General features: G+C 41.3%; 2 protein-coding genes across 2 annotated transcripts in view; one reads left to right on the forward strand and one right to left on the reverse strand.

Moving 5' to 3' along the window:
• Nucleotides 1-5,080, reverse strand: part of ATP7B (ATPase copper transporting beta) — a 36,866-nt gene extending 31,786 nt beyond the window's left edge. Inside the window, exon 1 of the mRNA XM_023945747.2 lies at nt 4,994-5,080. The gene's annotated coding sequence lies outside the window, so the exon portion shown is untranslated. The remainder of the gene's footprint in view (nt 1-4,993) is intronic.
• An 11,731-nt stretch (nt 5,081-16,811) lies between these two features.
• Nucleotides 16,812-22,203, forward strand: ALG11 (ALG11 alpha-1,2-mannosyltransferase). The gene is made up of 4 exons (XM_086881419.1): nt 16,812-17,259; nt 18,152-18,382; nt 19,087-20,018; nt 21,811-22,203. Exons 1-4 carry the CDS (start codon nt 17,222-17,224, stop codon nt 22,080-22,082), a joined length of 1,473 nt encoding a protein of 490 aa, XP_086737545.1. The 5' UTR covers nt 16,812-17,221; the 3' UTR covers nt 22,083-22,203.
• The last annotated feature ends 747 nt before the right edge of the window (nt 22,204-22,950 follow it).

The raw sequence follows: 22,950 nt of genomic DNA on the forward strand, positions 1-22,950 counted from the left end.
TGCCCACGATTACCTAATTAGATAAGGCTCCTAGACCAGAGGTCTTTCACTCATTCAGGACACAAGAACATTCATTCTTTGTTTCAAGAGGGAAAACAAAAGAGTGAGTACAATATTTACACTTTCTAAAATGTGCCTCTTTAACATCAGCAAGCTTTACTAAAAACCAATGAACCAAACAAAAATAAATGAGCAATTAGTGCCAGAAAGGCAAGACATAAAATATATTTTCCATAAATTCTCTGGGCAACAACAGGAACATCTAATTTAGACAGCCAGACACACAACAGGTACCACCACTAGAAGTGCTTTGAGCCAAGCCTGAATATATTTTTCTGGGATTGCCCACAGCAAATTCACAGCCCTATGCTAAGTTCTCAAGTCCACAGTAGTGCAGAGCATTTCTGAAAGCAGTGCTGTACAGGGTCACATTTATGTGTTTATAAAATTTAAAAAATACAACAGATATTATTATTTATTTATTAGCAATTTCCACCCTCCCTGCCTGTGCAGTTACATCACTGCACATGCAAGCCTTAAAATAATTGTTTTGAATTTAATCAGAATCTCTTGGACTTGTTGGAAAAACTAACAAATTTACTCCTGTGCAGAGGTTAGCACACAGTGTCAAAACCTCAACATATCTCTGTCACATTACTAAAACCTGTGAGACAAATGACAGACACTCCACTTGACAAAAGAATTAATATAATATTTATAACTTCTATAATGCCTTTTTACCATCAGCTAGCTTTACCAAAAGACAATGACAGAACAAATTCAGATTCATCTGACTTCCAAAGGCAGAGGTACACCCCTCACACCCCTGTCACATAGAGAGTGGTTCAGAAAGCCACCATGCAGGACATTAGCATCCTAGCTTGTCCCCCATCATAACTTCCCCACAGCTATTAAGCTAATTAAGTTTAATTAATTAATATTAAACCTTAAACAAAAGGGCTATTTTGAAAACATTTTGAGAAATGTCCCTTCTAAAGAGAATTACTACAAAGGTTAAAGTGCTTGTGTTTGTTCTGCATTTATCAAACAAATTAGAGTCACATCTCACTTCAGTTCAAAAATTTATTGAAAAAGCAAATTGTGCTAAAGGTGAAATAATTTCAGGAATTACAGATTTTAATTGGTTTTGAAATGAGAAATTGAAAATCATAAAATTCTGTGAAAAATTTCAGTACAATATGTTTAAATACCAAAGATAAGTCTACATACTAAATACATATAAAAAGTTAAAAACTGATATTCATAATTCTAAAACAAAACAGGCCTCTCATCCCAAATCAAAGATATTCAGAAATTCAGCTCTAAAGTTCTAATTCCAAATAATGGCAGTTTCAAATTCTTGATTTTCTAAAGGAACAGGAATTCCAGTTTCTGTCCATCAATAAAGCACATATTTGATCCACTCATTTCTGACAGTATCTTTGCTATTAAAAATACCAAACCAAACTGAGTATGTTCCTGCAGGTAACTAATATTCAAAACTATACTGTGATGAAAAAGTCTGTAAAAACAACTTAGGGTTGTTGGGGTTTTTTCTTCATTTCAGGTTTACCAGCATAGCTCAGCTTAGATAGAATAACAGAAGGCAGAACAACAAGATACTGAATAAGAATCTTCTCTCCAATTCCCTTCAGTCACCCTTTTTTCCCCCCCAACTTTTGAAGAACCCTAAGATAAAATTCTGTTTGTTTCTAACAGCAATGGAAAAAAATTCTTGTTTAGTGACCCACAGTCCTTTGCTTTCAGCAGAGTCCTGAATATTGATTTGGAGATAGACAAGAAACACATGAAGTTGTGCTTTGAGCACATTCAGTTTACAAGATATTTATCCACATTAAAAAGAAGGATTTGGCTGGAGAAAAAAAGCTTGCTATAGCTTTTCAGACAAAAGGGACATAAGATATATTTTAACCACTTTAAATACCTGTTTTAGCTGTGGGCCAGAGCAGAGCAGTGGCAAAAGAAACCTGTGCAGCTGACAGAGTCTCAAGCAGCTCTTGGAGAACAGACGCCAGCCACAAAGCAGAAACCACTGAGAATATTTTAAAGCTAAGTAATTCCTACTTACATAAATACATGAGACTGAAAGATCAGAGGTTCTGCCCCACCTCAATCGCTGCACAACTCTCTTATGATTCAGGAGACACTTCAGGAAGGGATCCAGTATTGGCACCTCAAGGCTGGCAACGTCTGCCAGGGAAGTGAGGCAGATGCTTGGAATTAACCTCTGCAATCGTCTGCTGCTGCTACTGCACTCCAACAGACTGCTATTGGTTTCCAAGTTATTTTCTCCATACTGTCTCAATTAATTTTCCCTTTAGAGTCTAAGCTAATTGTGTCAGCTGTAGACTGAGGGTGAGCATTTTACTTAAGGCTGAAATAGGAAAGGCAATATTGCCCTTCTCGTCTGATAACAGTACCATCTGGTTTAAGGCAGGATTTTGCAGAGCTTAGGATTTTCACCAGGAGGAGTCATTCTGCCTTGGTAGTAAGAAATTCAGAGAACAAATAGAAAAGATGCCTGCTGCCTTTGCATCTTTCTGCTAGTGTCCAGCAACTGTGTTTGCATTTTCATATCAGAAAACACAGGACATTAAAGAAAATTAAATCCCTTTGATTTCAAGGCTCAAAGCTGATCAAACATGGGTTTTGCCCTTTGTATTTCCCTCATTATCAGACTACAATATAAACACACAAGAACAGTGCGTTCACATATAAATTTTATTTCCAAGGTACATTCACCCTTGGCTTTATAGGTTATTCTGGCCTGTGTCTAATCCTTCTGCTTCCATGACCAAAGAAAGTATCTTAAATAGTCTTAAAATGCCTTGAAATGTGAGATGCTTGGGTTGAGAAAAAAAAAAAAAAGGGGACTGGGAGGTTAGAGGGTCATATTTCTTTAATCTGTGTGGGGAAAAAGAATGAAAAACAAAGTTCGGTGGGAAGGAGTACATGCGTTGGCTGCAGTTCACCAGGAACAAAGTGCTGCACACGTTCAGAGCAGAAACACTGAAGGAGCTTGATGTATCACTCTAAGACAGGCATGAAACAAAGGGTGGAACAGCACAGAGGTGGTGTGGCCTTGCCCTGTTTAAGACAGTGAAGCTAACAGGAACTAAGCCACAGGAATGACCCAAATTGTGAGCAAAAACTGACCTTTGCTTAACTAACTCAAACTACATATTACTTTTCATTCCTCTACACATGCTAACAGATTAAAACCTGTATATGCTTTACATGAATGACTGCAGTCTCTCAAACTACACTCAAATGTGGAATGACCTCACCTTTAACTTTTCACTTTTTCCCGTCTCTCAAAGAGAACAATATAGATACAGCTTAAGTGAGGCAGAAGGCTAAAGGAGACTTCACCTTTGTGAATGACTAAGAAATAGGACTCAAACACTCAACTATGCTGAGTGCTTCATTGGGAAATTTAGAAATTTGTGTATTTGTGATCATACTTTAGCCCTATACAGCCATCTAGCAATTTAATGTATTTGTCACTAGCTGTATAATTCATATTTTGTGTATTCACACATGCTTCTCAGGTGGTGTATTTATCACCAGCAGTCCAGTAACAACCAGCATTTCTGTTGCTCAATAAATGGCATTGTTTTGTACTTGGCCCTAAGAGTTACTGTATGCTACCAGACTTCAGATCTGGCTGCAAAAGCTCTTTGGGCACAACCAGATTTACAGTGAATTGTACTGTTTGTGCATCTGTAACTGCGATGGTTCTTATTGAGCATACCTGGACTTGCAGAGCTGAATTGGCTACCACTCAGCTGTCCCAAGTCCCTGTGGTACCTGAGATCCAGCTGGACCAAAGGAGGGTTATTTTGTGCCAAATCTCCTTCCTCTTAATGCAACAGAAAAGTTAGCCTTACTCTTAAGGCAACAAGGCATCAGGCAGACAAGAGGAATCACTTCATTTATGTGCACTTCGTGTCAGTGCAAAGAGGGATGTATTGGTATTAATACATCACCACAGAAATCCAGTCTGCCTTTGAATGTTAATAATTTTCTTACTCTCCTCTTCAGACATAATTTTAAACCTCCAAATACCATCATAGAATCATCACAAAATACAATCATCGCCAAAATATGAGGCATACGAACAATGATACGAGGCTAAACCACAAGTCATTTCATATTTGAGAGTATTTTGAGTTATTCCTGATTTGTCTTCAGGATGCAGTCAGCTAAAATGTTTGAATTCCTCCTCCCTTTCCTAATCTTAGCAGAATTAGATTGTATTTGGTTTTAACACGTACAACAGAACTGCAGGAGGAGAAGCATTTATTTAAAAAAAAAATAAAAGAGAGAGGAGGGGGAAAGTAAAGTATTGCAAAACTCATAGTAATATCACAAACAACAGAGCTGGCAGCTCACAGGTATCAACAAATGGTTTAAACATTGCTTGAGAGTGAACTGGGAAACACTCAGCCCTTGTGTGAAACAACTGTTTCTCCTCTGTCAGGGCCCTCTTTAAGCCAAAAGAGAAGTAGTTAGTAAAGGTATCCACTTTTTCTACAAACAAATCCCTGTGCTTGCTCCACAATAATTTTTTAGTCATACTAAGCAACTCCCATTTCCCCCACGAATCAGTCACACCTGAAAGTTCAGTGGAAGCTCAGTTTTATTCATGGTACAGAACTATATCTTTTATTTTCCCAACTGACATACTTCTTACTGCACACACACAAAAAAAGGCCGTACCTCATTTTTATTGAAGAAGCAACAAAACTCTCTCTTTACCTACATTTTCACTTTTGAGCCACAAAATCAGAAGGAACTCTTTGGCCACAGTTGTAAGAAAACTGGCAGTAACTGGATACACAAGTGTTTCTATAGCATAAATGGTATAGCTATTTCTTTTAACAGATGAAGAAGTATGATCATTATTTCTTACATTACAAGGAAAAAAGGAAACTGCAGAAATCTGAAATAAAAGAAAACAAATTCCTACCTGCTATGCTTAAAATTGCTTAAGAGTTGATGACCTAATTTCAAATCAAATCGGCTCAGACTTTGGCTTCAGTTTTTCAGGAAGCAGACTCAATCTTCTCCAAATATTTAAAAAAGGTTTGTTTGCTCGAAACCAGCAAAACTCAACAAAGCACCTTGTTTGTAACAGGGCCCCAAAATGAGTACTGATCTTTTTCATTCCACAGCTTTTTGTATGATAGCAAATTGCATGGACTTGGTACTTTGTCTGCTTTTAGAAGTGTTGGTTTCATTATGATAATTTTTGTTATCTGTTTATACTGCGGAATTTTTTTTTTCAAGACCTGGGAACCACGAGACTGATCTCATTATCACACAAAAAGGCACACCTTTTGGGTCAAGGTTTAAGTGCAAAGAACAATTGCAATCTGCATGAATTAATTGGAGTCAAGATTTCCAGTACTGCTTACGCACCAAGCAGTTTAAGAAGGCTGGCAGAACTTGTCAGGCAGTACCACAATAAACCCAGTATTTTTACTTCAGTGTTTCCAACTTAGATTGCTGATCTTGCCCATGACTTGCTCTTGCTCAAAGCTGGTTTTGTTTTGTGAAGTCTCTGCAAAAGCTTTTTAGAATTCCATGCAAAGAAAAGGGACTAGCATTTTACCCATTTTAACTCCAATATTTAAAATACAACTTGACAATGAGTAATATCATCAAGGTAACTATTTTAAAAGGCTAATTTGAGAAAACAGAAAGAGCTATTACTTGTGAACTAACATTTGCTGTCGACATTTAGAAATAAAAACTAATTAGTGTTGCTTCTGCTTAAAATTTGTAAATTTCTCAGTATTTGTTGTAGCATTTACTTTCATTATATAAAGTGATACGTCTCTGAATTGTGATTTAAGTTAATAAGAGAACTGATTTTAATTTTTTTTTTTTCCCCAAAGTAAACAGCCATTTTCCCTACTGTAGCAGGCAAACTAATATGATGAGGCACCTGGGATTATGTAAAAAGCATGAAGTACATCATATTTGTAAAGTATACAAAAAAAACCCACACCAAAACAAGCAAACAAACAAAAAAATAAAACCAACACCCAAAAAAAAAAAAAAAAACCAAACAGAAACTGATAAGTCTGATTTAAGCTTGTATTTCAGGTTCTATGGCCAGTCAACTGCTCTGCCTCTGAAATCAAGAAAAAAAAGACAGAACAGTAGCTTGTGTTTTCATTACAGATGCCACATCTAAAACACAAACATACTGCCTTTGTTAGGGCAGGCTAGATATGTAAAGGCAAGACCAAATTCCGTTTCTTTTAACAATGATTTGAATGATTTGTCTATCTCAGACTGGCAGGAACCACCTACATACACACCAAGAGGAGTTTCCAGGAACTCCCAAATCCCTAAGTAAGCTTGAAAGCTGCACTCCTCACCACAGCACCTGGATTCCTCCAACACAGTGCCTTGCACAAAGTACTGTCTGCTTTCTCGGTGGTCCAGGCAAACTGTCTGGGAAGAGGAGTTTCCACTTTTTGTTTAGTTCTTTTAGTTCCTTTTTCCCTGCTCTCCCTGTGGACTGGTTGCAGTTACAGGGCAGAAAAAGGCAAGACAGTGTTAGAGCCCTGTCTGTGGTCTCACTCTTGCAGAGAGCACAATCTCTGAGGTGACTCTGTGTCACAGAGCTCAGGTACAGCCCTGCTAGGCTAGCATGAGGGCCCTTCTCACCTGCCTTCCACCTCCTGCCCTTTTGGACTGTGCCACGTGCTGCCAAGAGAAGGCTACTGTTCTTCCAAGAGTGAACAAACCACAGCACTGCTCACCGCCTCTGAGCTCAGCATCACCACACTCATGGTGGGACAGAAGGGACACGAGAGGCGGCAGCCAGGGCCTCAAAATACAGTGCTGCCCTTAGGTGCATTTTTCTTCCCAAATTAGCGAGGGAAGAAGATGTGCCAGCTCTCTGCTGACCTGTTCTGCCACAGCAGGTAAGAAGCGAGGAGGGGAACTTCTGCTGAGAACATGGAGTAGAGGCTCTTCTGTTTCCAGTTGTCAGAGATCAAAACTAATGTACACAAGCTGCTTTTTAGCTAACTTGCATTTCTACAAAAATCCTGTCAATTATTTGCTATCCAGAGCTAAGAACTATCCCTGTCTGAGTTTAATATCTCACATAAACTTACAGTTAACTCTCAGGCAAGAGCCAAAGGCACGGAGCTGCCAGTTTCTATCAGTGGAAAAAAAATACTTCAAGTGACCATGCAAGTAAGTAGAACTTGCCTGGATAGAGACATACTGATTCACTGTAGAGCCTTAAAGGAGCTGAGAAATAAAAAATAAAAATGAAAAGATATTTGCTGTCGTTGTTCTTTTGATTTTATGTTTGTTTGGTTTTTTTTCTGCTGGAATACGTAATAATAATTCCCTATTGAATAATGTAACACTGGCAGCCTACACTAATTTAATAAGAATTCAGGTACAAATGTCAGAACTAAAGCAACAGTCAGGGATGAAACTATCAATACAGGAAACTGCTGCTAATTTTATGCAATCTCTTCCATACAAACAGTTGCTTTGAAAAGCATCTAAAGGAAATGGCAACACAGAGTAAACCTCTTTACTATTTAAAAAATACTTACAAGTATTTTTATCTGAAATATTTAACACCTAAATTGAAATACACAGTTAAAATCCTGGTTTCAAATGCAGACTTTGTCTCAGGCTGCTTCCTGTGACATACACACTGGCTTATCACAACTCAAACTCACAGTCAAAACAGCATTCATTTATTGCATGAGGACACAGGGGAAACTGAGACATCTGACTCCTGAAGAAAGAGTTCCTTGGAGCCTGAAGCTGTGAGGAAAGGAAAACACAAAAAAGCTTTCTAATTCTGAAACTGAGTTTATTCAGCTCTGGGCAATACTCTCATTTCCAGAGGTCACATCAGTCTGTTCTCTAGGCAAAGAATGTTTCTTCCAAGGACACATTTAGCCAAAACCAATGCATTCCGCAGCTCAGCATAAAAGAAGGTACCAACCCTGGGAGTTGCTGAGCAACCATCTGAGATTTATTAACTGTTCTCAATTCCTGGAAAGCATAGATGTTAGCCATGGAAATTCAGGCTTGATTCATCTACCATTCCCTCCTGGTACCTCTGCTTATTGAAAGAAAAGGTAGTGCAGCAGGGAAGTACTTTTTAAGCAGCCCTGGTTCGTCCCCTGAAAGAGCATCTTTGATTGAATCTACTTCGTGGGAAAATCACCAACCTTTCAAGCCTTCTTCATCCTTGGAATAGAAATCAGTCAGAGGAGGTGATGAGGCACAGTATCCACAACTCTCATGCCTGGACTAGCCGAACAGTCTCCTCCTACTCCCTTCTGTCCTGCTCCACAGGCAGTTTCTGGCTCCTTTCTCTGTCCTAATCAGTGCCAAGGAGCCAGACACGAGCATAGAATGCAAATCCTGCTTCATCCTAGCTCCATGTGCAACAACTTGGATTTTCATCTGAATAGCACTCTTCCTTGCTTCCTGAAACAGGCAGAGAGGCGTGCACAACCACATGTGGCAAAATGCATGTTGAATAAGCCAGTTCAGTGAACAAGTTCTGTGAACCTTTCAAAGTTTGAAAAGAGAAGCATCTGACTCAGTAAAAAAATCCACAGTGAAGTTTTACAGCTCCCTGAGGACTTTCATAGTTGATCTGAGCAGGTGTTAAGGTAAGACAGTGAAAAAGGTGGTCCTTCAGGAGCCCCTTCATGTTCTAATTAGCTGCAGATGGCCACAGATATATTACTATCTATCTGCAGAAAGGAGAATGAAAAGCAAAAAGGGCTTGGGTATGCTATCACAGACCCTCAAAAATGGTCCCTAGCTTCTCAAGAATCCCAAACTTCCACCTGAAAAAGCTGTGACTTAAGATAAGTTCAAATGTTCTTTTGCAAGCTCAGTGATGTTATCATTAGGGGTACATTATTTGCTGTCTCGTTTCTGCCAGTGGTCTAAGTTGCTTGAAAACGTTTCCTTCAGCCACCCTAAAAAATGGCAGATGTTTAAAATCCACGGGAGTTGAAAACACTGTCACAGTCTACAGGAACTGATTTGTCTTCCTTCATGGTCCTTACCCAAGTGGGACAATTTGTGTGAAAACAATCTTCTTTTAATCAAAATATATGGGTTCAATCTGTATAAATTGCCTGGTGATACAAATAAATGTGTTTTATGGGCTCTCCTGCAAATATAATTTGTAGATCCAAGCTGCTAAATTCTTCATTGCTTCTGCCAAAAAAAACCAGAGCAGCTTTTGCTTACAGATACATGGTGCCAACACCTATGCCCTAGAACATGTAACTCAGAATTAAGGCTGACAGTGAAAAAGAAATTACTAGAATTGCTTATATTTAGCAACTTAAATATTGCAAGATATCAGTAAGAAAAAATTAAAATAGTGGTTTTTCTTAGGTATATCAACGCCACAATTTCTTACCAATGCTTGGGTTTTGCTTCACAAATATTTAGCATCGAACTGATGCAACTTTATTTCTGCTCCTGTTACTATGCAATGAAGAACAAATGCACTGCAATGTTTAACAGCCTATCACAAGACACATACAAAAGTGAAAAACTTACTCTGTATATGAATGATCTGAGATTCCATCTACTAAAAACAGTCCCAGGCATTTTCGTAGCTCAGACAGCAGCCCTGAACAAGAAACTTGTGAATATTTCTAAAAGAAAGCAACTAACTGGACAAGAAAGTGTAACAGACCACATGACTGTCACATGAATATCCTTACACAATATTAATCCAGTTTCTTTCTCTTATTACTTGCCAGCAGTTTTATCTTACTAAGTTACTCATATGTGGACTATTCAGCAAGACTCAGAGTTACAAAAATATACTTTTTGTATATTGTCTCAAATGCCTTGCAGGCTTGGGGAGAACACACAGTGAGTGGATTCTGCTATGTTTTCTAAATACTCTTCACTTTAAAAAGGCAGTTTGCATGGGCTTTCTTTAGAGTAAGGAGTTTAATAAGGAAAGGAATTAAAACAGGACATAAAAAGCTTACAGAGGCAACAAAAAATTAAAAACCTGATACATCTCTGGGAAGGTGAAAACAAAACTGACATCGTAACAAGGCTAGTTTACTTTTGCTGGCATGTCAGTCTTGTGGAATTTCTACAGACAGGGTTTTGAATACCATTCTCACTGCTGGAGTAGGAACACCACAGAGAGCTCATCACTGCTCCTGCTAAAGTTCTTGTCAGGCCCTAAATGCATGCATGCAATATCCTCTGCTACATATGAATGAAGGTTGTGAAGTGTCGATGATTCGATTAATTAGCCTGTGTTGGACGTTCACACATTAAAGGTAAGCTTTGCAATCTGCAAGTCTGTCAGCAGCACAGGTTTCAAACTGCTCACATCAGCACCTGAAAACTCTGTGATTAATGAAAAGCTAACAGAAGAACTTTGAAAGTATTAATACATCTGTTTTTAATTACAACTAGAGGGACTAAGAAAAAAAAATAAAACAACTAAGATGATTAGTAGCATGGTGTCACGATCCACTAACACAAGCGGGAGTCATGAGAGGTTCCTTTGATCTCAGAGTGCAAAAAGGACACCAAGGGATTTCAGTTTAAATCATAACAGCAATAAAGCACCTTTATTTTAGTGCCAACAGGGGTTATGCGATAAAGGAGAGGGAGAAAGGAGAGAGTGAGAGAAGGAAGGGGGGTTATAGCTACCAATGGATGAGATGGGGTAACCGGTGGTCTCTTCCGTGGGGACATCTCTCAGAGAAAGTAACTTAGAAAGTCACTTTTATAGTCTGTTTGAAAGCAAGGGGCAGTTGGCCAAGAGGTGGGGAAATTCCTAGGCCACTGTGATGAGACCCATTGCTTTGGGAAGCAGGTGTAAGGTACAGAACAAGCCGCTCTTCACAAGTCCCTGCTCACCAGCAGGAACAAAAGCAATGTACCGTGGCAGCGCAGCAAGCACACCTGCAAACAACCACTTGGCAAGCATCCACCTCAACCAGGCCAGAACCCCTGTACAAAGTCCCTTGGGGTCTTCCGGGTCTTAGTCCCTGTTCTTGCGATGGTCGTGAGACAAATGAGGGAAGTTTTGGACCGTCTCTTACACGTGGGACAATCTTTCTGTGAAGAAAGGCTGAGGGAACTGAGATTATTGAAGCCTTGACAAGGCCTTCAATGTGTGAAGGGAGGGTGAAAGGACAAGCTAGGCTCTTTTTTTCAGGGGCCCAGTGGCAGGACCAGAGGTGATGGGCACAAACTGAAACATGGAAAGTTCCCTCTGAACATCAGGAAACATTTCTTCACTGTGAAGGTGACCAAGCACCAGCACAGGTTACACAGGGAGGTTGTGTAGTGTCCATCCTTGGAAGAATTCAAAACTCGTCTGGACTCAGGCCTGGACAATCTGCTCTAGGTACTCACTTTGGTTAGGGGGATTGGAGAACATGGCCTCCAGAGGCCACAGAATCATAGAAAGGTTTGGGTTGGAAGGGACATTAAAGACCTCTGCTGTGGTCAAGGATGCTACCCATTAGATGAGGTTGCTCAGGGCCCAACCTGGCCTTGAACACTTCCAGGGACAGGAAATCCAGAACTTCTCTGTGCAGCCTGTTGAACCCTCACAGTAAAGAATTTCTTCCTAATATGTAATCTGGATATTTCCTCTTTTAATTTAAAACTGTTTCCCCTTGCGCTATCACTATCTGTCCATGTAAAGTCACCCTCCCTCATTTTTATAAGCCGTCTTTAAGCGCTGGAAGGCTGCAATGAGGTCTCCCTGGAGCCTTCTCTTCTTCAGCCTGAACAGCCCCAACACTCTTAGTGTGTCTTCACAGGAGACATGTTCAAGCCCTCTGACCGTCTTCATGGCCCTCCACTGGACTTGCTTCAACAGGTCCCTGTCTTCTCTGCGTTGAAGACCTGAGAGCTGGATGAAGCACTCCAGGTGGGGCCTCACCAGGGTGGAACAGAGCAGCAGAATTCCCTCCCTCGCTCTGCTGGCCACACTGTTTTTCATGTTTCCCAGGGTGCTGTTGGCCTTCTGCACTGCAATTGCACATTGCCAGCTCTTCTCCAGCTTTTTGTCCACGAGAACCCCCAAGTCCTTCTCTGCAGGGCTTCTCCCAATGAGTTCTTCTACTCTATACTCATGTCTGGGATTGCCCCAGTCCAGGTGTAGCACCTAGACATTGAGCTGTTGACCACAACTCTCTGGCTGCATCCATCCAACCAATTCCTTCCCATCACAGATATTCTGTGATTCCATGAACTATAACTTATTAGAGCTGAGAAAACTATTTGACACTCCCACCATCAGGCAGATTTCTCCCTAAATAAGCAAGTGAAACTCCAAAGCCAGGTATGTAGGTGTCTCCCTCATTAATTAGTCTTCTTGCTTCCAGGAGCTCTTCACCATTATTACTTAAGTCTCATCTTAATTAAGCCGTGACCTGTGGTCCTTCAGCTTCTCAAAGACTTGGTGTAAGATTCATACCTTCCAAGGGAATGACCATGGACTTCTTTCCAAGTTGGCGGGGAGAAATATAAATTTCATCATCTAAAATGGTCTGGACTTCCTGCTCCCTAGAATAACTTGCCTCTGAACTCTGAGCTCTGACAATAATCTTCAAATGTTGAAGAAAGAAAGGTGTTTTGAGTTCGGAGATGTAAGTCCAGCAGAGATTTATTCTGTAAACATTCCACATGCTTTTAAGGCAACTGCTCTGTCAGGGAAGAGAAAAAATATTAAGGGAGAGAAACCAATACCTGTAGCATCCTCCTTATGAGAGCTGTTGGTTCAGAAATGAAATGTTAGACCATGCTTGCTGGACCTCCCACAGACCTCTTCCAATTCACCTGCTTACATAGAGATGTCCATGTAAAATCTACAGTAAGTGGTACTTAGGACAGTCAAAATATTTAAATAAAAACATCAGTAAAATAACCAATACACTTCTGAGTTTCCACAATTCCAGTCTCACACTCACAGGGTGAGTCATCCTAAATGGAAAACTCAATCCAGGCAGGCCCAAATAACCATTGTTTAAGCTGGACTTTTCTCACTAGAGCACAGCCTTTGTCCCTTTGCTTCTGGTTATAGCAGTGGCCACATAAATTAATGATTCATCGTTTTTCAACCCGTACTCTTCCCATGCAGAAGACACAGGATGACTTTCATAAACATCCCTAAGACCTACAAGATCTCAAAATGCACAGGTGGCTAGGACATGAATTAGATCATGCTGACCTCAAAGAGACTGAAGGATCACAGGTTCTGGAAAGGTCTTGTTTAAAGAAACAAGGTTTGAAACTCCCTCAAATTTTGGACAGCCTCAACTCTGCAACAGACTGAAGAATGAGTTATCCTGATCAAACTTCCCACATTTCATTACTTTAAAATGGAGAAGGCGGGGTGGGAAGAAGCATGTAGCAAAGTCACAAGAGATCAGAAATGTTTCAAATTGTTCTGTCAAAGTCCCTCCTGATCTATACAGTCTGGTAGTTTCACTCAATGCTTCCCAGGACCCTGGAGATCTGGGTGAGTTCCTTATGTTGTTCCAAGAATGACATCTTAGGAACATGAAGTCTTGATGTGGACTGACAGATCATTAGCAGTATTTCCAAAAACCAGCACCATTCAGTCTTTCTGCTACACTGACTCTCTGGTCTGTGCATATACTCTCCAATCAAGACAAAATCGGGCAAAAAGTATATGAGATGGAGATAACCTCAGCGGCGACTGTCCCCATGATTGTGTTCATGGGATCCTTCTGGAGGCGGTGCCAGGGGCAGCCTGTGCTGGACACCGCGCCCTCGGCCTCACAACATTAACCTGCTGTCATGGGGTAGCTTTACCTTTAAGACAGCTTGGAGGGAGAGGAAGTTGAAGCTGCTGGTGGCTGATGGGAGTTTTTCCCTCCTGACTAATTATCGGTCATTTTCAAGAATTGACAGCAGATCTGACCATTAAAAAGTGAATTCAACTTGTAAACACCTCCTTAAGAAGTACAGACAGAATTCTCTTGTTCTCTTTGGTTTCCGGCTTCGGACAAGGTAGCAGGCTCTGTCTTGGCCTCCTCCCCCCCTCTCCAGGCCTACAAGGCCGCGGGGTGGAGGGGGGGGGAGGGAGAAGAGAAGCAGCGCTGGCCAGCCGAGCTTGGTTTTCAGTTTTTGCTGCTAGACTGAAACTTAACACCATGAACTCTTGCAGTTTTCCTAAAGCTTTTAATTCTTTTACTACCTGGATAAACATACAGATTACTCTTTTTCTCAGAAAGACAGAGAGAGAGAGACAATCAACATAGAGGAGACATCATAGAACCACCAAAAACAGTGAAGAAAAGAGTTAAGTTTAAATAAGAAAGAGAGAATAAGGAGATGCTTTACAGCTGAAATATCTTTCTGTTAAAGCTATGGAGATGGACAATAATAGTATAAAAAGACTCCTTTAATTCATGATAAGAGTATTAGGAGGAGTGAGATATTCAAAGTGTAACTTTTGAGCAGAAGAAAGACAGAGAGAGTGCTTGTGATACTGTGAGTTGCTGGAATTGAGTTGAGTGAAGATTTTGAAGCTTTGAGGGCAAAGAGAAAACTGTTTTCCAGGAAGGCTCACAGAGACAAATGAAGAAGACTTCTGCCTTTGAATAACTTATCCTTAAAATAAGATTCCTAAACTCTGTGACCCATACACACCTTGGAGATGTGAAATGGGAAGAGAAGATCTAATGACAAATTTCCGGGCAGCTAGCATTAGAGAAATAGAAAACTATGATGAAAAATAGTTTTCTCGTGAGAAACTCCGTAAGCTAACAGAAAGAGACTTCTGTTTCTCTACAAAGACTGATGAAAGACTGTAGCAAGAATTAAGACTGTTTTTAACCACCAAAGTCCTAAAGTTATTTGTCTCTATGTTGTCATGTGTACAGAGAAATAGTTAAGATGTAGAAGATAAGGAAGTTTTCTGAAAGTTTATTCTGGTATTCTCATTCTTGTAGTTTGTTAATAAACTGTCTTTATTCCTTTAAGTCTTAAGCCTGTTTTGCTCTTGTTTTAATCCATATCTCACAACAAAAAAATAAGTAGTTTTTTTAGTTACTGGTTTAAAACCACGACATTTAATTGGTGCGTTGGCCGGGAAAACGAAAATTAGCAAATCTAAACTAGTATATTAATAGTGTTACTGTGAGATAAAAGATTAAGTAAGAGCAAAGCATGATTGTCTTAAGTTTATATAGCAGTGATAGTAAAATCTAGGGGTAGAAAGTAGTAAATATTTGTTTCTTCTTTTCTGTCAATTTATTAGTTTTTAAGTTGTATATTGAATATAATTGATAATTTTTGAGTAGGTGTTTACAAGTTGAAGGGGTGGAATGTCATGGGGTAGCTTTACCTTTAAGACAGCTTGGAGGGAGAGGAAGTTGAAGCTGCTGGTGGCTGATGGGAGTTTTTCCCTCCTGACCAATTATCGGTCATTTTCAAGAATTGACAGCAGATCTGACCATTAAAAAGTGAATTCAACTTGTAAACACCCCCTTAAGAAGTACAGACAGAATTCTCTTGTTCTCTTTGGTTTCCGGCTTCGGACAAGGTAGCAGGCTCTGTCTTGGCCTCCTCCCCCCCTCTCCAGGCCTACAAGGCCGCGGGGTGGAGGGGGGGGGAGGGAGAAGAGAAGCAGCGCTGGCCAGCCGAGCTTGGTTTTCAGTTTTTGCTGCTAGACTGAAACTTAACACCATGAACTCTTGCAGTTTTCCTAAAGCTTTTAATTCTTTTACTACCTGGATAAACATACAGATTACTCTTTTTCTCAGAAAGACAGAGAGAGAGAGACAATCAACATAGAGGAGACATCATAGAACCACCAAAAACAGTGAAGAAAAGAGTTAAGTTTAAATAAGAAAGAGAGAATAAGGAGATGCTTTACAGCTGAAATATCTTTCTGTTAAAGCTATGGAGATGGACAATAATAGTATAAAAAGACTCCTTTAATTCATGATAAGAGTATTAGGAGGAGTGAGATATTCAAAGTGTAACTTTTGAGCAGAAGAAAGACAGAGAGAGTGCTTGTGATACTGTGAGTTGCTGGAATTGAGTTGAGTGAAGATTTTGAAGCTTTGAGGGCAAAGAGAAAACTGTTTTCCAGGAAGGCTCACAGAGACAAATGAAGAAGACTTCTGCCTTTGAATAACTTATCCTTAAAATAAGATTCCTAAACTCTGTGACCCATACACACCTTGGAGATGTGAAATAGGAAGAGAAGATCTAATGACAAATTTCCGGGCAGCTAGCATTAGAGAAATAGAAAACTATGATGAAAAATAGTTTTCTCGTGAGAAACTCCGTAAGCTAACAGAAAGAGACTTCTGTTTCTCTACAAAGACTGATGAAAGACTGTAGCAAGAATTAAGACTGTTTTTAACCACCAAAGTCCTAAAGTTATTTGTCTCTATGTTGTCATGTGTACAGAGAAATAGTTAAGATGTAGAAGATAAGGAAGTTTTCTGAAAGTTTATTCTGGTATTCTCATTCTTGTAGTTTGTTAATAAACTGTCTTTATTCCTTTAAGTCTTAAGCCTGTTTTGCTCTTGTTTTAATCCATATCTCACAACAAAAAAATAAGTAGTTTTTTTAGTTACTGGTTTAAAACCACGACACCTGCACACAGCACACGGTGGCTGGCAGCTCCCTCTCGATAATGAGGGATTCACTGATAAGCGAAAGGCAGGGCTGCAAGCCAGGACATCGAGCTCATCGAGGAAGTCTTCTGGCCAGCATCAACACAGGCAAAACTTGGGGGAGCGTGGATGCAGAGAAAACCCCGCGTCCCCGGGAGGCCTCCGCCCCCTCACAGCGCCCTCCCTTCCTTCCTGCCCAAGGAATGCCAGGGCGTCCCTTGAGGAGGACGCAGTGCCATTCAAGGAGCAGCACGTGTTGTGTCTGACTGAACCGAGCCAGGGATGTGCCCCTGTCCACTCTCCGGGAAAAACGCTTCCTGCAGCAGCACAGGGCTCCAATAAAACCTACCGCACCCCACTTGCTCCCAGGGTGCAGGTTCGGTGTTGCTGGGTGAGGCGAGGGCGAGGAGGAGGCGGGGAAAGAGGTGAGGAAGGAGGCGGAGGCAGCAGCTGCGGGAGCCGCTGGTCCCGCCCCGCCGGCCGGGAACCTCCCTTTCCGCCGAGAAGGCGACGCAGCGCTGCCCAAGATGGTGGCGGCGGGGCTGTGCCTGTGTGGGCTCCTCAGGTAGGGGGCGCGGGGGCGGCGCGTCCTGGCGGCGGGCAGGGCGGGCGGGAGGCGGCCCGGGCCTGGCCCCCGGGCTGGGCGCTGCCCGGCTCCGCGCTGTGCCGCGGGCTCGCACGGGTTAATGCGCTTTTCCGCCGCTCCCGGCCCAGAATGAAAGCGCTTCCTTGTGTGTCAGTCGTGAGGCGTGGGTCGCTCCTTTGGTAAACGGGAGCGGCTGAGTAAACGCTGTGTGTCCCAAGGCGTAGCGGCACAGCGGGAGGGACCAGGCGCTGTCCCTGTGGGCCAGGAAACCTGTCACAGCTGTCAGGGAGGCTGGAGAGCGAAGGGAACAGCCCTGACAGTGACTGAGAGACCAGAGGAAGCGGCTCTGCACAGAGAGACTGCACCGAGCTGCTCCGGACAGCTGGCCCAGCTGTTCGTGCTCCGGGTGTGGGAAGTGCAGGTTGGAATAGGAGATGCCTGGCCCCAGTAACCCGGCACCAAAGCGGTTCACAGCAGAGCGAGCCAAACCGGAGATTGGGCTGAAAAAACTCTTGAAAATCTATTTGGAAATCACTCTGCTGGTTGTGTATTGCCAGGTTGCTAAGGGCATACAACTTTTAAAAAGTGTGTAGAGCACGTGGAGATGGATAACACATATAGGGCATGAATAAACAATGATAAGTGATTGCAGGGTAACAGCAGGGGAAAAGAGACCTTTGGATAAATAGTGCAGAGTAGTGATTTGATTTCTGTAATTGTCAGTCATACACACTGATGATTTCTGAGATTAGAAGAACTCAAGAAGTTGTCAAATTCCCTGTAGCTCTACTTTTAAGTCCTTCTCACTCAATGCCATACACAGTAGTTCTTTAAAGCAATTATATTTTTTAACATTTCTGGCTTATTTCAGATTGCTGTGCTCATTGTTACTCCCTGCATTATTTCTAAGTGGAATTTTGTGCATCTGCTTGGTGGTACTGCTGTGGGGAGTGCGACTGTGGTTACAAAGGAAGAAAGAGTTGAGCTCAGCAGGAGGAGATGGGAAGCGGCCACTGCTGGTGGCCTTTTTTCACCCGTATTGCAACGCAGGAGGTGGAGGGGAGAGAGTCTTGTGGTGTGCCATAAGAACGCTACAGAAGAAGTAAGCATATGTCTTTATCAAACACCAAATTTCATTCTCAGCTTCTGTTGCTGTTCTTTATACATGTGTTGGCATTTTACATATTTAAGTAGGTGTCATTAATCTACTGGTCTTACATTGTACTTTACATCTGAGTTTCATGTGGTTGCATTCTACTTCATCCCTTTAGAATTTGATATTTCCTGCTTTGGGACCTCTCACTTTTTTTCCTTTCTTTCCTTCAGAAAACCTCTCCTTCCTCCTCAGTTTTCCACTGCTGGTATGGAACTTTGTATAGTCATAACTCCTCAGCAGATAACTGATCGTCTTTGTACTTGCCTCTTGGTGCAGGAGGCAAAACAAATTAATACCTAAAGTGGATTTAACATGGGCACATCCAATGATTTGCCATCATTTGCATTTTGCCCATGCTGTGCACTAGACAGATACCTCCTAATGTAATGAAGTCTGTAGAATAATACTGAGCTCCTTTTATGTTTTATGCAAATTAAAATATTCCCCAAATTCTCAGCCATATGTTTTTCTGCAGATCAGAAAAAAAACATGGAAGTATAAGGAAAAGTATAATTTAGTTAAAATAATTTCTGGGACAGACATTTGTTCGCACATTCTTCTTGAGTACTTTTAAGTGTATTGTATTTTAGTTTCTTGCTGAAAAATATGAAGAGAAGAATATATGAAATTATTTTTCTTTATTCTTATAGGTACAGGAATGTAACGTGTGTTGTTTACACTGGTGATAGAGATGCCACTGGAGAAGAAATAATTGAAGGCGCTTTCAGAAGATTCAATATTAAGTTAATTCATCCTGTGAAGTTTGTATTTCTAAAAAAACGTTTCCTTGTGGAAGCTTCTCTTTATCCTCACTTCACTTTGCTGGGACAAAGTTTAGGATCGGTGTTCCTTGGCTGGGAAGCTCTTCTAAAGTGCGTTCCTGATGTTTATATTGACTCAATGGGTTATGCCTTCACAATTCCCCTCTTCAAATACCTAGGAGGTTGTCGTGTTGGATGCTACGTCCATTACCCCACTATCAGCACCGATATGCTCTCTGTCGTGAGGAATCAGGATACCAGGTTTAACAATGCTGCCTTCATTACAAGCAGCCCTCTCTTCAGCAAATTTAAACTTGTCTACTACTACTTCTTTGCTTTCATGTACGGCTTGGTTGGTTCTTGCAGTGATGTGGTAATGGTGAATTCTTCTTGGACACTGAATCACATCCTTTCCCTCTGGAGAGCTGGGGCGTGCACCAGTGTTGTGTATCCACCATGCGATGTTCAGACTTTCCTGGATATTCCACTGGAAGTGGAAAAGAGCACCAGTGAATATTCCATTGTTTCTGTCAGCCAGTTCAGGCCTGAAAAAGATCATCCTTTGCAAATCAGAGCCTTTGCTAAATTGCTGAAAGAGAAAAGAGTGGGGCAGCAGCCATCACTGAAGCTGATTTTAATTGGCGGCTGTCGTAACCAGCAGGATGAAGAGCGTGTAAAGAAGCTGAAATGTCTGTGTGAAGAGCTGGGAGTTAGTGATGATGTGATGTTCAGGATTAACATTCCCTTTGAGGAGCTGAAGAGACACCTGGCTGAGGCCACCATTGGCCTGCACACCATGTGGAATGAGCACTTTGGGATCGGTCAGTACATTTCCTGAGTGTTCAGCTGCTTTTCTCTAGGTGTCTAAGCACAGAGGTCTGCATGCCAAGCAGGTGTCCAGCTCCTGTTCCCGTTGGAGGCAGTGTAGCTGCTGTAAAGCCTACGGGACCAGTGCAGATGTGGTGCAGATGATGCACCACTAGATGCTACTGTAGTGCAAGCTGAAGTGCTGTAGTCATAGGCTGATAATTCTGTGCATCCTCTGGTCACCTGAGCACAGAGCTAGACCCACCTGTGCTGCCCAGGATGTCCTGCCAACCTCCAGCTATCGCCCTGCAAGGTCATGGGTCACCCTGTTGTCCTTGGGTTAGGTTTGCCAACCTTCCCGAGCTTCAAGAGGCTGCAGGTGCTTCTCTTTCAGCGCCTTAAATTGTGCCCTGGTGGCACCACTGGCTGCAAAGGAAGCTTAGAGATAATTCATGTGTAGACATCCATGTTAGAGATTTTGGTTGTGTTTCACCTGCCTCAAATGCCATTTGAAATGTCCAGTGTATGTCATGGGGCTCCAGCTGCTGTTTCAGGGGTGTGAGTTTCCCATGGTTCCTGTCTGGTACAAATAAGCCCGTGTAGATGCCACCAGGTACCTTTGGTCATCTCATTGTGTTAGGCATCTCTGCTGAGGCAAATGTGTGAAGACCTTAAATTGGTGGGTGTAGCATGGAGCAGAATGCCAGAGGGGAGCTGGGACTCAGAATTAAGGTATGGGGTGCAGTTTATTGAGGTTAAATTAGTCCTGACTTTAAAAGGGAATGCCAGATTGCCCATCTCTTATGAATCTACAGCAATCAGGTAAGTTAGTAGCCAAGCAGATGGGTGCCATACTCTGCTATAATGTGACTAAACTGCAGTTAATATCTTCAGACTTTATTAGAAAACAGGTTAAGTAAGTATCAGGAGTAGCAGTTTATGGTCTGTTGGAGCTTGGTATAAAAAAATTGATATTGAAGTGTCTCTCAGAAGAAGCAGCAAAATACTGGAAATAATGTTTTTTGGTTTGTTTTTTTTTCCTCCCACAGAGCAGTTTAGTTAAATATTTTTTAAAAGTGATATAATCACACTATGATTTTGAATTTGAGCAGGATTTAACTTTCATCTGACGGGCTTTTTATGTGTGAAAAACTTAGTCCAAAACTTTGGAGCACTATTTATAGTAGGCAGTGTTTGAGCTGAGGGAATTTATAACAATCAGATCAGAACTGAGAAGAATCAGCACTTCTGAGGTCTGTTCTGGAACCATGGAGGAGAATTGAAGCTGCTGTATACTTTATATATTGTTCCTATCCCACAGCTTTTGGCTGAGGGAAACTTACTGATTCCTATTTAGTTAAAATTTCTTCCATCAAAAATACAAATGTAGAGATAACAATTTTTACTAGTGTCTTGCTGAGTTGTCAGAAGCTATAAAGATTTGTTCATCTGCAAAACACTGAAGTTCTGAATATGTTCTGATTGAAATGTGCTTAGTCAACTTTTTTTCTCAGTATCTTTCCAAAGGCTTAAAATCAGGTACGTTACAAGACCCACAAATGAACCAGTTATATCTGACACCTAATTTAAATTTTATATGTTTAAGAGAAACTGCCATTTCAGTCCTTAGAACTGAAAAATTTAAATTTGTGTTTCTTATGGGACCATTTTCACTGTATTTTTCCAGCTGATTTGTAATAGCAGTCTGTAGTGAATTTTACTGTTGGTTTAACTTCCCAGTGTTTTACAGAAGGTCAAAGCACATGATGTGCACACTCATATCAGCATTTTTTGTATCTCTTACAGGCGTAGTTGAATGTATGGCAGCTGGCACAGTTATCCTGGCTCACAATTCTGGTGGCCCCAAACTGGACATCGTGGTACCCCATGAAGGACATGTTACAGGCTTCCTAGCAGAAGATGAGGACAGCTATGCAGAGACAATGGCTTTTATCTTTTCTTTGTCTCCTGAGAAAAGACTGCAGATCAGAGAAAACGCTCGTCGCTCTGTGCACAGGTTTTCTGACCAGCATTTTGAAGACACATTCCTGTTATCTGTGGAGCCGTTATTTAAATAAGTGTATATAAGTAAAAATGAACATGAGTAAAATTTTTATATTTGACTGTGTGGCACGTGTAAATATATCTAAGCTATGATCCCTTGGTTCCATTAAATAAAAAGGTTTTTTCTTTCTGTCAGGCTGCTTTATGTAACAGAGACTTTTTCTCCTGTGAAAGAAATGCTTCTATGCTAACTACATGAGAGTATGGTGCACTTAAAGCCTTATGGATTCACAAGCCATGACAGTGCTTTGGGAGCAGAACTACATCAAGAAGTTCTTTTATTTATCAGGAGCCTCTTTTAGTTACTGAATATTTTCAGTCTTTACCTGTTTCATGACTCTCTACCTGCAGTCATACTTTTTAAAGTCAACATTTTTGTTTTACAGCCTTTGTACCCAGAATTTTTTATTTTTTTTTTTCAGAATCTACCATATGCCTGTTATTTGGCACTGGTGAGGCTGCACCTCAAATTCTGTCTGAAGTCCTGTGAGGAGCAGCTGAGGGAGCTGCAGGTGTTCAGCCTGGAGAAAAGGAGGGTCAGGGGCGACCTTATGACTTTCTACCACTGCCTGAAAAGTGGGTGGGGCCAGGTGGGGATCAGTCTCTTCTCCCAGGTAACCAGTGATAGGGGAAAACGGCCTCAGGTTGCACCAGGGGAGGTTTGTATTGGATATTAGGAAAAATTTTGACAGAGAAAAGGTTGTCAAACATTGGAACAGACTGCCCTGGGAAGGAGTGGACTCACCATCCCCCGTGGTATGAAAAAGACATAGCAGATAGGGCCATGGTTTAGTGGTGGACTTGGCAGTGTTAGGTTAACAGCTGGACTCAATGATCTTTTCCAACATAAATGATTCTTTGAAAAAAACTGCTAAAATCAGA

This window comes from Cyanistes caeruleus, chromosome 3 (assembly GCF_971803275.1).
Source record: "Cyanistes caeruleus chromosome 3, bCyaCae1.hap1.1, whole genome shotgun sequence".
In the NCBI taxonomy this organism is placed as follows: Eukaryota; Metazoa; Chordata; class Aves; order Passeriformes; family Paridae; genus Cyanistes; species Cyanistes caeruleus.

Excerpts from the sequence above, each read along its gene's own strand:
- ALG11 (XM_086881419.1), top strand. The coding sequence starts at position 17,222 with ATGGTGGCGGCGGGGCTGTGCCTGTGTGGGCTCCTCAG. Across the intron at positions 17,260-18,151 it reads TGCCTGTGTGGGCTCCTCAG|ATTGCTGTGCTCATTGTTAC; the intron begins GTAGGGGGCGCG and ends GGCTTATTTCAG. Across the intron at positions 18,383-19,086 it reads ATAAGAACGCTACAGAAGAA|GTACAGGAATGTAACGTGTG; the intron begins GTAAGCATATGT and ends TTATTCTTATAG.